Genomic DNA, 14,196 nt, shown 5'->3' with positions numbered 1-14,196 from the left:
ACGAATCTCATTAGATTGCGCTGCGAAAGCCTTTTAAAAAGTATTTTTAATTAAAATATTTTATATAAATTTACTCAACAATCTGCACATGCTCACCTCTATTATGTTTTCCTGACTACATCTGCAAAGTATCCAGTGGCTTGCCTTTGTTGCGAAAACTAAATAGCCTAAATTATACGTTTTTTCGCGTAATAGCGCATTCCCCATGTTACAATGCCCTGCGATACGTCAGTGCCTGGAACCCGTTCATAGTCAAGCTCACAGTGCGTTATTGTCCTGATCTATCCGCACACTCTCCGTCTCGTTCTCTCTCTCTCTCTCTCTCTCTCTCTCTCTCTCTCTCTCTCTCTCTCTCTCTCTCTCTCTCTCTCTCTCTCTCTCTCTCTCCCTCCTCATACTGTCGCCTGCAAGCATGTGTGCGCGCGCCTAGAAATCCATCTGAATGCGAGGAGTGAAGGAGGGTCGGTGCGCTCTGCAGACAAATTTCACTTGTCATTCCTGAATAACGGCGCTCTACCAGAGGGGCTGGAATCGGACTTCAGCAAAAGAAGTGCGGTGGCCTTCGCCCTCACTCAGCAACGATGTCCGAATATTTCCTCACCTTTCTCGTCATACTGGGATTCGGGGATATATTCTCAAATGTTCAGACACTAAGGGACGCTGATTCAGAGCAAGGTAAGACAGACGCAGCAGCTCTACAATGAAACTTGCGCTCGCGGAGCATCCTATGATCTGTCAGCGCATCTACACATTCTAGATGCGATGCGAGCATTTTTACCTAAATGCATTGGATTGAATTGACAAATAGACAGGTTGAAGGTTGGAATGTTTCACTCGCGTGTTGTAGTAGTCGATGGTGTAATTCAGTTCCCTGTGTCTGGTGTGGTGTACTTGTAGTGTGCTTAGAACCAAAAGTGTCTGTCTACATGGTGTAAGAGCTTAAGCTCTCATGCTCATGGTATATAGTGTGATTTTTAAGACGGTATGTTGGAGGATATAGTTTCAGGATGTCAAAATGAAAAAAAAAAAAAGAATGGGAAAAAAAGAAAGTAAACCTTTTTTTTGGGGTAATCATGACAACTTTTTAAATATCTTTTTAGTATTTCTTTTAATTGAGACACATTCATTAGCTTATTTATTCAGAAATGCACATTTGATAGTGAAATACATAACCCACGTTTAAACTCTGAAATATTGATTGAATTGTTTATTAATACACTTTATAATTTGTATTGACAGACATTTCCTGAATTCCTTGCTTTATTTAAAAAAAAGTTAGTTTGTTCTTATTCTTGTTTGTTGTGTAGGCTACACTGGAGTGAGTGAGTGATTGATTTATGTTGCATTATGTTGCAACATAATAATAATAATAATAATATATATATATATATATATATATATATATATATATATATATATATATATATATATATATATAGCCTAAGAGTTTAGTGCATTACTTTAGTGTTGTGTCTTACCTCGATGGTGTTATGTTTGTATGGGTTTGCATCCTCTCTCTATTTTACTATTGGTCATCATTGCTGAAAAGGCCAATTTTGAGCTGAACAGAAATGAAGTCATCATATGGCCTTCTGTTGGACCATCTTTGTTAAATTCAGTACAGTTTTTAATAGTTCAAATAGCCATCCTGTAATGCTTGTAACATTGTCAGTGTTATGTTTTATCCTAAAGTTCTGGCAACCCCAAACCACTATCTTCAAGTTGTGAATGTTTAAACTTTTTTCGAATTTCACAATGACTTAAATGACTTGCATGTATAAAGGAGATATGACCGCACACTCGCTTCGGCTTGGTGCCGAAACGTTGGTCAAATAAAGTGCGAGTGTGCGGTCATGTCTCTTTTGTATAGATTTGTTTTCTTAGACCTGCACCTCGGATGGTGTGCGTTTGCTTCAGTGTTTTATTAAGGAACTTATATGACTTGCATAACATAAGCTTTTGGCTGAAGAGTAGCAGTTGTGAGTGACACTGTCAGAGTAATCTAAATCAATAAGGGCAGATATTTAATGAATCTTGATGTGTGAATCAATGAGTATTGCAGGGGTTTTTTCACTTGCAGCAAATCCCTGTTCACCGTCAGATTGAGATAAAGCAAAGATCGTCAGCTTGTAGCACAGACAAATCTGTCAAGATTGTTTTCCCCTTGTGCTCTCAATATTAGACGAGAGATGAAAAAGATTCTGGTTTCAAGTATCATATCTGAATCCATGCACAATATACAACTAGGCAGTTATAGTAAGCTTGTCTTTTATAACCAAAAACAACGTTTGCAAATAAGGAGTGTTTACAAATGTTGTGCTGTGATTAGTGGCCAGTTTTGCAGCTATGTTGGAAAGAAAACTAGATTGAAACAAGAAAGGGTAAACGTGTTATATCATAATTAGAAAATTTGTGAATTATTAAAAATGTATATTTTAAACGTCCAAGTTTTGTTATGTAACTTAACCTTTCAATGCATCAATCATGATTGACAGTTCTTTAAAAGCCATTTTTATCCATTTATTGTGTTTTGATATATCTAAACCATCATTAATAATTTACCTTTGACCCTTAAACATAATTCAATATGACCGCCCTCTTTATATGTCATTGTGTTTATTTATGACACCATAAATTCAACATGCCTTTGAAGCAACTATATCCCTTGAACATCCAATACTTTTTAAAATCTCATTTATTTCAGTGGATAAATGACCTTCTCAAAATATAATTTAAAATAAATAATATTTTTTTCATTAACATTTGTTTCTGAAAGATTTTTTTCTTTGCGATTTAACGATCAAAGGGTTAAGTCGAAAGCACACACGTGCACTGGATCTTTGTGATTCATCCAGGTGTGTTCAAGGAGAGAAAGTGCCATTTTCAAAAGCTGCATATTCATCATATCAGATGAATGTAAATGTCACAGTGCCCTGCACCGATATTATCTAAAAAGTAATTCTCTGAGGATTGTGTTCTCCTGCTAAATGCCTGCATTTGTATATCCATCGTATGATGAATATGATGTCCTAATTCTCAACACTGCTCATTCACTTATCACTTACTATATATATAAAAAAATAACAATCATCAGTGTGGTTGTGACTTTAGGTCTCTTAGGATGCTTGATAAAACTCGTTCCACAGTCTGTTTAGTGAACCTTTAATCATTGTTTGCCATCTAATCTGGCGTATCGCAGCCAAGAGTTTACAGCACTGGTGCAGGCGGATGGAAAGGCATCATTGAAAAGTAGTTTACTCAAACCACACTTCATTATATCAAACCCTCCTTTATCTTACCAGTGACTCTCGCTTCAGATATTTATCGGCTATTACAAACAGATCAAGGTTGCTGGAAATGTTTCCCCGTTTAAGAGTGCTTGGCGTGCCCCAAAAAGCAGGTTAAGCACTATCCTTTCGTAATGAAATCGGGAGGATGCCCCCAGAGCCTAATTAAATGAGATTATATCTAGGCATGCTGTGCTGGCTTATTGTCCAACTGTGATTTTTACCTGGTATTGGAGGAAAGTCAATAAATGCACAAACAGAGATTGAATAAATGACCTCAGTCATGCAAAGGCAATGCTGATCTGCTACACACTACATACTGAAGGGGAAATGCTTTTGTGAAACTCAAGGAAAGGGCAGATATCATTGCTGTGTTACAAAATCTAGGGAGCTGCTTACGGGGTTATGTAGGGCATGATCGTAGCACTCCCAATGTGAAGGCTGTTTTAAGTGAATTACTATTATACCAAAGGCACTAATCCCATGGTGTACTGAGATGAGTTAAAAAAAAGAGAAAAGTTATTAGTTATTACTAGTATTGTTATAGTAATATAGAACATAACATATTATACGTTAAATGTAAGAATATAATATGATAAGTTATATCTAATTTGTCTGTGTCATGCATCTTATGTTTGTTATTATTGCGCAATTAGCTTGAATGGCAACATGCAAATGAAAAACTATTGAAATCAATTCGTGTTTTTTGTGTTTGCTTCCTATGTTCCAAATCGGTCATTTACAAGATTCCATGATGGTTAGGATGCCTCCTTAAGGCTAATTCACACTGCACCGACAGACACCGACCAACGGCAAAAGACACGTTCGTCGGGTTTTATCGGATCAGTGTGTTGCCCTTGTTGCCGTCTGTTGCCATTGTCTGCTCTTGTTTTAGCCAATTGAACATGTTAATTCTGTGTTTGTTGGGTCATGGAAACTGATTTACTTATAATCATGTGATTGTCAGCATTGGTTGGTGTCTGTTTGTGCAGTGTGAATTCGCCTTTAGCAGGCAGCTGTTATGTAACAGTGAGGTTTTGGAACATGGATGTGGTTGCACAGCACTTTCACTCAACATTAAAGACTGACCTTCTCAGGTTGGTCTACATTTATTTTCATAGGTGGTTTACGTCAATGTCTGAACAGTTTTCCTTTAAAAAGTGTTTGTTTTCTTTAAATATATCTGCCATATGGAACTCATTTAATGGCTGTTTATGGTTAGTCATGAAAACCCATGCCTCAGCTTCAGGTGTTTCCTCCCTCCCTACTAGGTAATTTGTCCTGTGGTCTCAGTCTCCAAAGAAAATTAGAACTGCCACAGCTTGGTGAATGACCTTGTAATTATCCATGTGACACTCTATAAAACGGGAAGCAATAAGGCATGCTAATCCTGAGCCAAAGTACTTGCTGAAAGGGGGTTTAGAATGACAAGGGAGATGACAAAGCAAAGCTCTTGTGTTGGTAAGAGCAGCAGCCTTGCTTCTGGAAGTGATTCATCTAGCACCTGTGTGGCAGGCTTCATTGTTTTTGTTGGTGTTCTATTGCACGCCCCATTTGTTCCGACTGAAGTTCCGTTGAAGTTGGCCACACATTCAGCTGAGTCATTTAGTGTTCTGACCTTTGACAGATCGAGAGGTTGTGGCTGAGCTTTGCAGTTGGAGCTTATACTGCAATGCACAGGTAATCTGCTGGCCTATGACATCATGTGCATCTGTATTCTATGTTGACATGCTGGAATCTGCTCTGTGGGAGCTAATGGAGAAGGTCAAGATGTTTTATTGGACCACAGGTTTTTCCATCCTGTCTGCAAGATCCAAAATGAACTTTTCGCCACCCTTGCCAATTTGAATTTTCTGGCCATAAATATGTCTTGTATTGAACTAGCTGTGTTTTGCATTATTTTTAATTAAAATAAATCATTTTGTCAGCCCTGTAATGGACCGGCCACCCATCCAGGGTGTTTGCTATGGGATAGGCTCCAGCATCCCTGTGACCCAATATTGGCCAAACACTTTGGAGAATGGATGAATGGATATTTCAACCAAAGATGTGTTTGTCTCTATGGCAATGACAAATATTGGAAATCATTGTGTCAACCAGAGCATAATTTACAATAAAGTCCCATTATTTAATATTAGTTAATGCATTAACTAACATTAACTAACAATAAGCGATATATTTGTTACAGTATTTATACATTTTTGTTATCGATAGTTCATAAAAATACAAAAATACAACTGATCATTATTAGTTCATGTAGTTAACTAATGTTAATAAATGGAACCGTATTTTAAAGTGCTACCATGGTAGTCTACTTTGTTAGGCAATTTGTACATTACTGACTAACAGTTTTACAATTTGATTTAAAAGGATAGTTCACACAAAAAAATGAAATGAAAATTCTGACATCATGTATTCACCCTTATGTCGTTTCTGACCTGTATGAATTTTTGAAGAATGTCTGTAACCAAACAGTTTTGGTCACCATTGACTTCCATTGTATATCAGAAAACATGCTGAAAACATTTTCTTTTTCATTTTATGTTCCACAAGAAAGTCATACAGTTTTGAAACGACATGTTAATTATGTTAACGACATGTTGAGAAATAATGGCAGAATTTAATTTTTTTGGGTGAACTATCACTTCAATTAATTGGCAATCAACACTTTAATTTACTTGCCAAATTTGTTCTCACATTGGGCTCTCTGAGTGTCCATTTTGGAGCCTGTGTTATAGTAATCAGAAACATGTGAAGAAAAGTTCTTGAAATGTATTCACGTCAGTGGCCACGGCTTGAGCACAGTATTTTGGATGCTTTTAATAGCACAGCGAGGAGAGTGCATATGTTGTTATAGTTTGTGGATTTATGCACCCATTTTAATTGTATCTGGACAACATTGCACCATTTTCAGAAAACAGTCTGTCAGCTGTTAGATCTGGTAGAACACATGGTGGCCCGTTACCGTAGGCAAGTGCTTGGTGAATCACTTTTGGGCTGGGGTGGAGACCCATGTTCAGACCAGTGTGTGTGTCTGTTTGTGCTTTTTCACTGTTGAATGAATTATTCAGAGGTTTAAGATCAAGCTTTTTTGGTGAAATGTGCAGCATAACTTAAATAATGTGATTAATGAAGCAGTGGATCTTCTCTCTTTCCATATTTTGTCCTTCGTGGAAGGGTTCCGGTCTTTATGAAACATTATTAGAATACATGGAAAGAATTCAATTAGAATTTGACAAAAAGAGATAATGAATTACGGGTATGAAATGATTTATCAGTGTTTATTGTTTTATACTGAAGACTGAAATGAAAGATTAGCAAATATTCTTAATAAGCAAAACAATGTGCTTTGTGAAAGGCAGAGGAAATAAATCATTATCTCTGTTGATAACAGCAAATACATAGACGATTGCCTTCAATAAGAAACAGTTTTCAAAACCAGATTTTAAACCAGAAAAATAAATGACACTGCATCAGGTATTGAAAGGGAAAAAAATATTCAAATAATACAATTGTGGTGTTTTTACACTTTGTTCATTTGAGGCGACTGCAAGCGGTTTGCATAAATTTTGACATGCAGTATGTACATAATCCAGATGGGTTTGGGTTTGAGTACAGTTAATAATAAATACAGTCGTGCATTGTTTGTTCATGTTAGTTCACAGTGCATTAAGTAACGTTAACAAATACAACTTTGATTTTAATAATGTATTAGTAAAGTTTGAAATTAACTAAGATTATTGCTGTAGAAGTATTGTTCATTCTTAGTTATTGTTAACATTGTTAACTAATGAAACCTATTTGTAAAATGTTACAAAATACACTAACATTCAAAAGTTTGGTGTTGGTAAGTCATATTTTTATTCAGCATTGACTAATTCAATTGATCAAAAGTGACAGTAAAGACAATTATAATGTTATAAAAGATTTCTATTTCAAAAAATGCAAATTAATCCAGGAATTAATTTTTTTCATGGTTTCTACAAAAATATTTAGCACAACTGTTTTCAATATTGATAATTAACAAGAAATGTATCCTGAACAGCAAATCAGCATATTAGAATATTTCAGAAGGAACGCATGACCTTGAAGACTGGCTGCTGAAAACTTTGCAATCACAGGAATAAATTACATTTTAAAATATATATTAAATAGAAAACAGCTATTTTAAATTGTAATAAGATTTACTTGTTTACTGTATTTTTGATCAAATAAATGTGGCATATTGAGCAAACAAAAGTTATTTCAGATGCATTATAAAATCTTACCAACCAAAAACTTTTTAACTTCAGTATAGTAATGTATAGTTTTATATTAAATTTATGTAATGCATTCATTTTCCCAAAGCTAATTTTTTTTTACAAATATGAAACCCCATTCACTTTTTTGGTCCACTAAGGGATCTGAGTTTCATTCTATTAAAGTTGACTCAGACATGCCATAAGGGTTTAGATGGGTTTAAAACTTTCAGAGCAATATGAAGACAGTGGACCAGAGCTGCAGAGATTCAACTGTGAGACAGGGCTAAAGTATAAAGAATAAAGCCTATCAGTCTGACATTGTAACGAACTGCTCCGAGACACAAAGGTTGAGATCCAAATGCAGCTTTAAAGGGGCATTCCACCCATTTGAACATTGTTTTTTATTTAAAGTGGGTCATATATGTAGTCGAAATGTAAAATAAATTTTGAATTTGGTGCCTTCGTGACCGAGGAAAGACAAAAAATAACTTCAGGACACATTTGTATGAAAGACAACAACTCCCACAATGCACCACATTGCACAGCTCCGCAAGCCACTCCCACTAATCCAGAAAGCGCATATCTGCCTATAAGAGAAATCACTCTTCCGTCTACAAGGCTAGCTACCACCAGAGCTTGAAATTCATTTCACATTCACACAAAATGTCTAGTTAGTTGGCGAACTCATTAGTGCATTACTCCTCGTTTGTATTTCTTTCGAAAAGGTGAATTATTGCATGGTATCTGGATGTTCAGTCAGAACATATGCGGTGCGAAACTAGGATAGTTCTCAACACAAACGTCCGTGTACTCGTCTGATTCAGAGATTTCGTCCAGGAGAAATTGTCATCGTTGAAATTCTTTGCCGCAGACGGACTCTATCTCTGTGTTCGTAGTTGCATCTTACAGTCTATGAGTTGCATAGTGAGATCACCGGCGCCACCAGTCCGCCCTAACTCGAGCCAGTCCGGGCTCCTCGTCCGCGGCAGGCAGGTCTTCTGCCTCGGCTGCTCTTCGCTATAATGCGGCTTGTAAAGGTAGCCACAAACACCTGATTCAAGCATCAGACTTCCGAAATCCTCTTCTTCTATATCATATTGAGCACTCTACTCCGCTATTGTCATTACTTTACATCTGTCTCCACAGCGCCTGTTAGCTTAGCTTCAAACAAGATGGAGGATATTGCTTTCAGTTTCAGAGAGTAAAGTCCCACCCACTGATCTGTAATAGGTCTGTAGCGTGAGCGGGTCCCGCCCCCTGGGAAAGATGAGGAACTAGTGCTTGTAGTCTCAACAGAAATCCCCCCCTCTTACACTTCCTCCTACAATGACGCAAAATGACGATTTTTGCGTCATTGTAGGAGGAAGTGTAAAAGGTAAATAACGGATTTCTCCCGTCTCAGGGGAAAATGACAGAGTGTTGCACGACCATTCAATAGTATGACTGGGTTTCTAACAATGCAAAGCTTAATGCAAATGGGTGGAGTGTCCCTTTAATTAAGGGGCAATCCAGACATGTAATCCAATATACAGGCAATAGGTCAAAACACAGGTAGGCCATCCAAACAAACAAATAAACAAACAAACAAACAAAAAAGGCAGGGGTCAGAGGCAAAAGAGTAATCCATGGAACAGGCAAGAAATCCAAAAACCAAGAGACATGAAACCAGGGAAAACGCTCAGAAATGCAGTGCAACAACATACAAAACTTCACAGTGAGTGAATGAGTGAACATGGTATAAATAGGCTGAGACTAACAGGGTAATGAGACACAGGTGAATGTAATCAGTGATGATCAGTCCGGGCAGTGAGTTATGGGAAATGTAGTTTGTGAGGGAGTGATAATAGTCTGGTGTGGAGTGCCCTCTGGTGGCTCTCAAGGGCACTCCAGCTGGTGACCGTTACAGATAGCCTGGCAAGCCAGACCTACATCAAGATGTTAGGTCTGGCAACTCACCATAGACACGGCTCAATCCGAGGGGCGGGATAAACGGCTGTCTTTCAAATTCCCTCTGCACGCAATAGGACAGCGCTTCAACCAACCAAAGCGTTTTCCCAACAGCGGAGCTTACGTTAGTTGATAGATTAAACTTTTGCCATATCTGGCCGGCAAAACTACGAACACATCTTCCTTTTTTAAGAATGACTTAAGGGCCGTTCTTTGTTCTTTTCTCAACTCCAATTCCTCCAGAGTCGCAGCCCAATCTGATTCGAAAGACCGCTGTTCGTCATCAGCCATTCTTTGTTTTCAAGCAGCAGGGAATGTGTCATACCACATTAATTAAAAAAAAAAATGTTTTTGGGCAGGCTCCTCAAGGTGCCCTGTGGATATTAGTGGTTCACTCACTTGACATATGGCAAACAAGACCACACACCTGGAGAGAGAGAGAGAGAGAGAGAGAAGAGAGAGAGAGAGAGAGAGAGAGAGAGAGAGAGAGAGAGAGAGAGAGAGAGAGAGAGAGAGAGAGAGAGAGAGAGAGAGAGAGAGAGAGAGAGAGAGAGAGACTTTAAGATCAAATTATTTACAAAAACATTAAAGATGTAACATTTTTAGTAAAAATAAAAAGAAAACTTTTAAAACCAACTAGAATGAGAGCAATGGATTTAAAAAAACAAAACAAACTCAAGACATAAAATAGCACAAAAAAAAAGATTTCCCCTCTTTTTCTTACATTTCCTCTACTATCAAAACTCACTCATGCATAAATTTGGAGACATCCATCAGTGTCAACATCACAAATAATTTTTTTTTATGCCCCATTTACCTCTGAAAACATCCAAGTCATTAGCCAACTTGTAATAGCTAAACTCTATATTTATTAGGGCTTGCATAGACTAGTCGAGTAGTCGATAGATCGACTACTTCAACCACTAGTCGACGCTGTCGGAAACAATCGACTACTCGAGCGTCCATTAACCATAAATGAATTAAAAATGGCGAACGTCACCAACAGACACCACACGTCAGATGTGTGGAAGTATTTCATCAAGGATGACAAAAATATTGTAATTGGCCAACTCTGCAAGAGGCCGTTCACATATTGCGTCTAAAAAAGTGTGGAAAGCGCGGCCGTGCCACTGTCTCCTACAAGCGCTTGCCTACATTTGAAATAATGAACTTGAGCGCGAAAAAGACGCGATATGTGAACGGCCCATAGAAGCAGACGTCTGAAATGAAAGGCAAGAATGGCTATTTATTTGGCTTTAGACTGTTACATGAAAATTTAAAAATGAAATGTCATAATTATAATGTTTTGAGAGTTTACTTTTGTAATTGTTGCATTAGGCTATGAATTGTTTATTATTAATGTTTATTGATAAGATCCAGCTATTTCATGTCTTTTCATTTACAGTAACATGAACCACGAGTAGTCGAGTAACTTGAGTATTGTTTTGATAAGACATCGACTAGCAGAAATCAGTAATCGTGCAACCCCTAATATTTATGCAGGATTTTATTAACCCCTGTACACTCTAAAAACTGCTGGGTTAAAAAATAACCCAACCTTAACCACACCGCTGGGTCACTATTGGACAGAACACGTGCTGGGTTGGTTTGACCCAAGTGCTGGGTTTTTCCATTTAACTCATATTTCTGGGTCATTCATTTGACCCAACCAGTGGGTGGAATTAACCCTCTTGCTGGGTTAAGTCCTATTTATATACTGGGTAATTTCGTGTCTCCTTGCCTTAATAAACTAGTATTTAGTAACAAATTAGTAAATTAGTAACAAATATTTGTTATATTATGAATGTAAAATAATTATTGTCCCTGTAATACAATAAACCAGAGAGGCCACTGTAAATTTGATTTAAATCTCGTTTCATTGTTTGTTTTTTTAAACATTTCTAATACATGTCTTTAATATTTTTTTGTATACAGTTATTACAATTATACAATGTATACTTATAAGGTTATAAAAACATAACGTTCATTAAGTAAGGTCTTTATTCACCACTGAATAAATAGTAATGTATATGATATTGCATTTCTGTCAACAGCTCCTCGTAAATATTACACAATGCACCTTTAAAAGTCATTAAGCAACTCATTTGAACTTATACGATTACGATTTCATTTATTAAGATGTGTTGATTTATTAAGAACAGCAACAAACATTTAAAATGCGACTAAATATCACATGGGCCTGAAACAACTGTTGTCCACAAATTTTACAGAGGATGACTCTTTTCCATTAATTTGATACAAGGCATGCTGGAGAAACTCCCAAGCAGGGAAACACTGCTTTGTGTATTTAACATCAAAAACAAAAAAAAGCTTTGAAACAAAGATGAACAGCCTCCAGCAAAGGCTCGGTCACGATGGCGTTGCCTGGAACAATGGCAAAGGTCTGACATGTCCCCCTCGTCTCATCCTTAAGGCACAGAATATGCAGCAATGCTCCAGTCATCTCATTTTGTGAATTTTCAACCATGTTGGTCCCCACCTGCTGATTACACACAATCACTTAGAGTATTGCAATATACACTCACCTAAAGGATTATTAGGAACACCTGTTCAATTTCTCATTAATGCAATTATCTAATCAACCAATCACATGGCAGTTGCTTCAATGCATTTAGGGGTGTGGTCCTGGTCAAGACAATCTCCTGAACTCCAAACTGAATGTCAGAATGGGAAAGAAAGGTGATTTAAGCAATTTTGAGTGTGGCATGGTTGTTGGTGCTAGACGGGCCGGTCTGAGTATTTCACAATCTGCTCAGTTACTGGGATTTTCACGCACAACCATTTCTAGGGTTTTCAAAGAATGGTGTGAAAAGGGAAAAACATCCAGTATGCGGCAGTCCTGTGGGCGAAAATGCCTTGTTGATGCTAGAGGTCAGAGGAGAATGGGCCGACTGATTCAAGCTGATAGAAGAGCAACTTTGACTGAAATACCCACTTGTTACAACCGAGGTATGCAGCAAAGCATTTGTGAAGCCACAGCACGCACAACCTTGAGGCGGATGGGCTACAACAGCAGAAGACCCCACCAGGTACCACTCATCTCCACTACAAATAGGAAAAAGAGGCTACAATTTGCACAAGCTCACCAAAGTTGGACAGTTGAAGACTGGAAAAATGTTGCCTGGTCTGATGAGTCTCGATTTCTGTTGAGACATTCAGATGGTAGAGTCAGAATTTGCCGTAAACAGAATGAGAACATGGATCCATCATGCCTTGTTACCACTGTGCAGGCTGGTGGTGGTGGTGTAATGGTGTGGGGGATGTTTTCTTGGCACACTTTAAGCCCCTTAGTGCCAATTGGGCATCGTTTAAATGCCACGGCCTACCTGAACATTGTTTCTGACCATGTCCATCCCTTTATGACCACCATGTACCCATCCTCTGATGGCTACTTCCAGCAGGATAATGCACCATGTCACAAAGCTCGAATCATTTCAAATTGGTTTCTTGAACATGACAATGAGTTCACTGTACTAAAATGGCCCCCACAGTCACCAGATCTCAACCCAATAGAGCATCTTTGGGATGTGGTGGAACGGGAGCTTCGTGCCCTGGATGTGCATCCCACAAATCTCCATCAACTGCAAGATGCTATCCTATCAATATGGGCCAACATTTCTAAAGAATGCTTTCAGCACCTTGTTGAATCAATGCCACGTAGAATTAAGGCAGTTCTGAAGGCGAAAGGGGGTCAAAGACAGTATTAGTATGGTGTTCCTAATAATCCTTTAGGTGAGTGTAACTAACATGCAAGTTAAGCTTTTTTTGTGGAAGTACCAAAAAAAATGATTGCAAACATTACCAAATATGACTAAATGTGACAAACATGTACATCCTCATCCTCAGAGATCAAAAGTCCAAGTTTTGTAATTTTTGCAGTCCATAAAGCTCTTCTGAGGGAGACTGAATTAAAAATGTCCAAAGCCAGTGCCGGGTTTAAGAGCAGAGGTTCTTCCCTCATCGACAGGTCCAGTGCACCATTTGGCTCCCGAGATATTTTTAAAAGTGTCCATGCTCTCAATACTGACCGGTAGAAAGGTGTCAGTCCTGTTATGTCCAGCTTGTCGATGTCCATGAGAAAAAGGTGTCGGTCTAGCCCCATGTTACCTGCTCTCCTCAGAAGAGCACAGGCCACCTCACATGCTCCCCGTAGAGTAGTCTCCAAGCCGCCTGGAGCCTGAAGGCTCGGATTCTGGAACTGATGTCGACCAGCCCCTGTCCTCCTTCCTGAATAGGCAGATACAGTACTGGTGCCCTCAGCCAGTGCTGTCCCGACCAGAAAAAGTCCACCAGGTTTATCTGGATTTCCCTTTCTAGATCTTCTGGAGGCTCTAGAATCATCAACCTGTGCCATAACGATGAAGCCACCAGATTATTGCAGACCAGGACCCTCCCCCTGTAGGGCAGCCGAGGCAGCAACCATTTCCAGTGAGACAACCGAGCACACACTTTCTCCACTAGGCCCTCCCAGTTTTTTCTTTTATATTCGTCTACTCCTAAAAACACCCCAAGCTATTTAAAACCTGTTCTCCCCCTGTAATCCACTAGGAATTGATGGACTATTCAGACCAAGACCACACCAAAGAGCCTCACTTTTACCCCAGTTAACTTTAGCCGAAGATGCCTTCCCGTAACATTCTAGAGCTCCTTTTAAAGATTGAACCTCACTCTGACCACTAATTAACACTGTAATATCATCT

At 38.4% G+C, this 14,196-nt stretch overlaps 1 protein-coding gene across 5 annotated transcripts in view; it reads left to right on the top strand.

The window, feature by feature from the left end:
- The first annotated feature begins 296 nt into the window (after positions 1-296).
- The window catches only part of lrp1bb (low density lipoprotein receptor-related protein 1Bb), a 327,007-nt gene continuing 313,107 nt past the window's right edge, over positions 297-14,196 (top strand). For all 5 annotated transcript variants that reach the window (XR_013822391.1, XM_079882312.1, XM_079882311.1 and 2 more), the window contains exon 1: positions 297-675. Coding sequence is in view for 4 of the 5 variants with exons in the window: in XM_079882312.1 (XP_079738438.1) it covers positions 582-675 (94 nt within the window). In the remaining variant the exon portion in view is untranslated. The remainder of the gene's footprint in view (positions 676-14,196) is intronic.

The sequence above is a fragment of the Squalius cephalus genome (assembly GCF_949319135.1).
Source record: "Squalius cephalus genome assembly, chromosome: 9".
In the NCBI taxonomy this organism is placed as follows: Eukaryota; Metazoa; Chordata; class Actinopteri; order Cypriniformes; family Leuciscidae; genus Squalius; species Squalius cephalus.
This window is presented reverse-complemented; position numbering and strand designations above follow the sequence as displayed.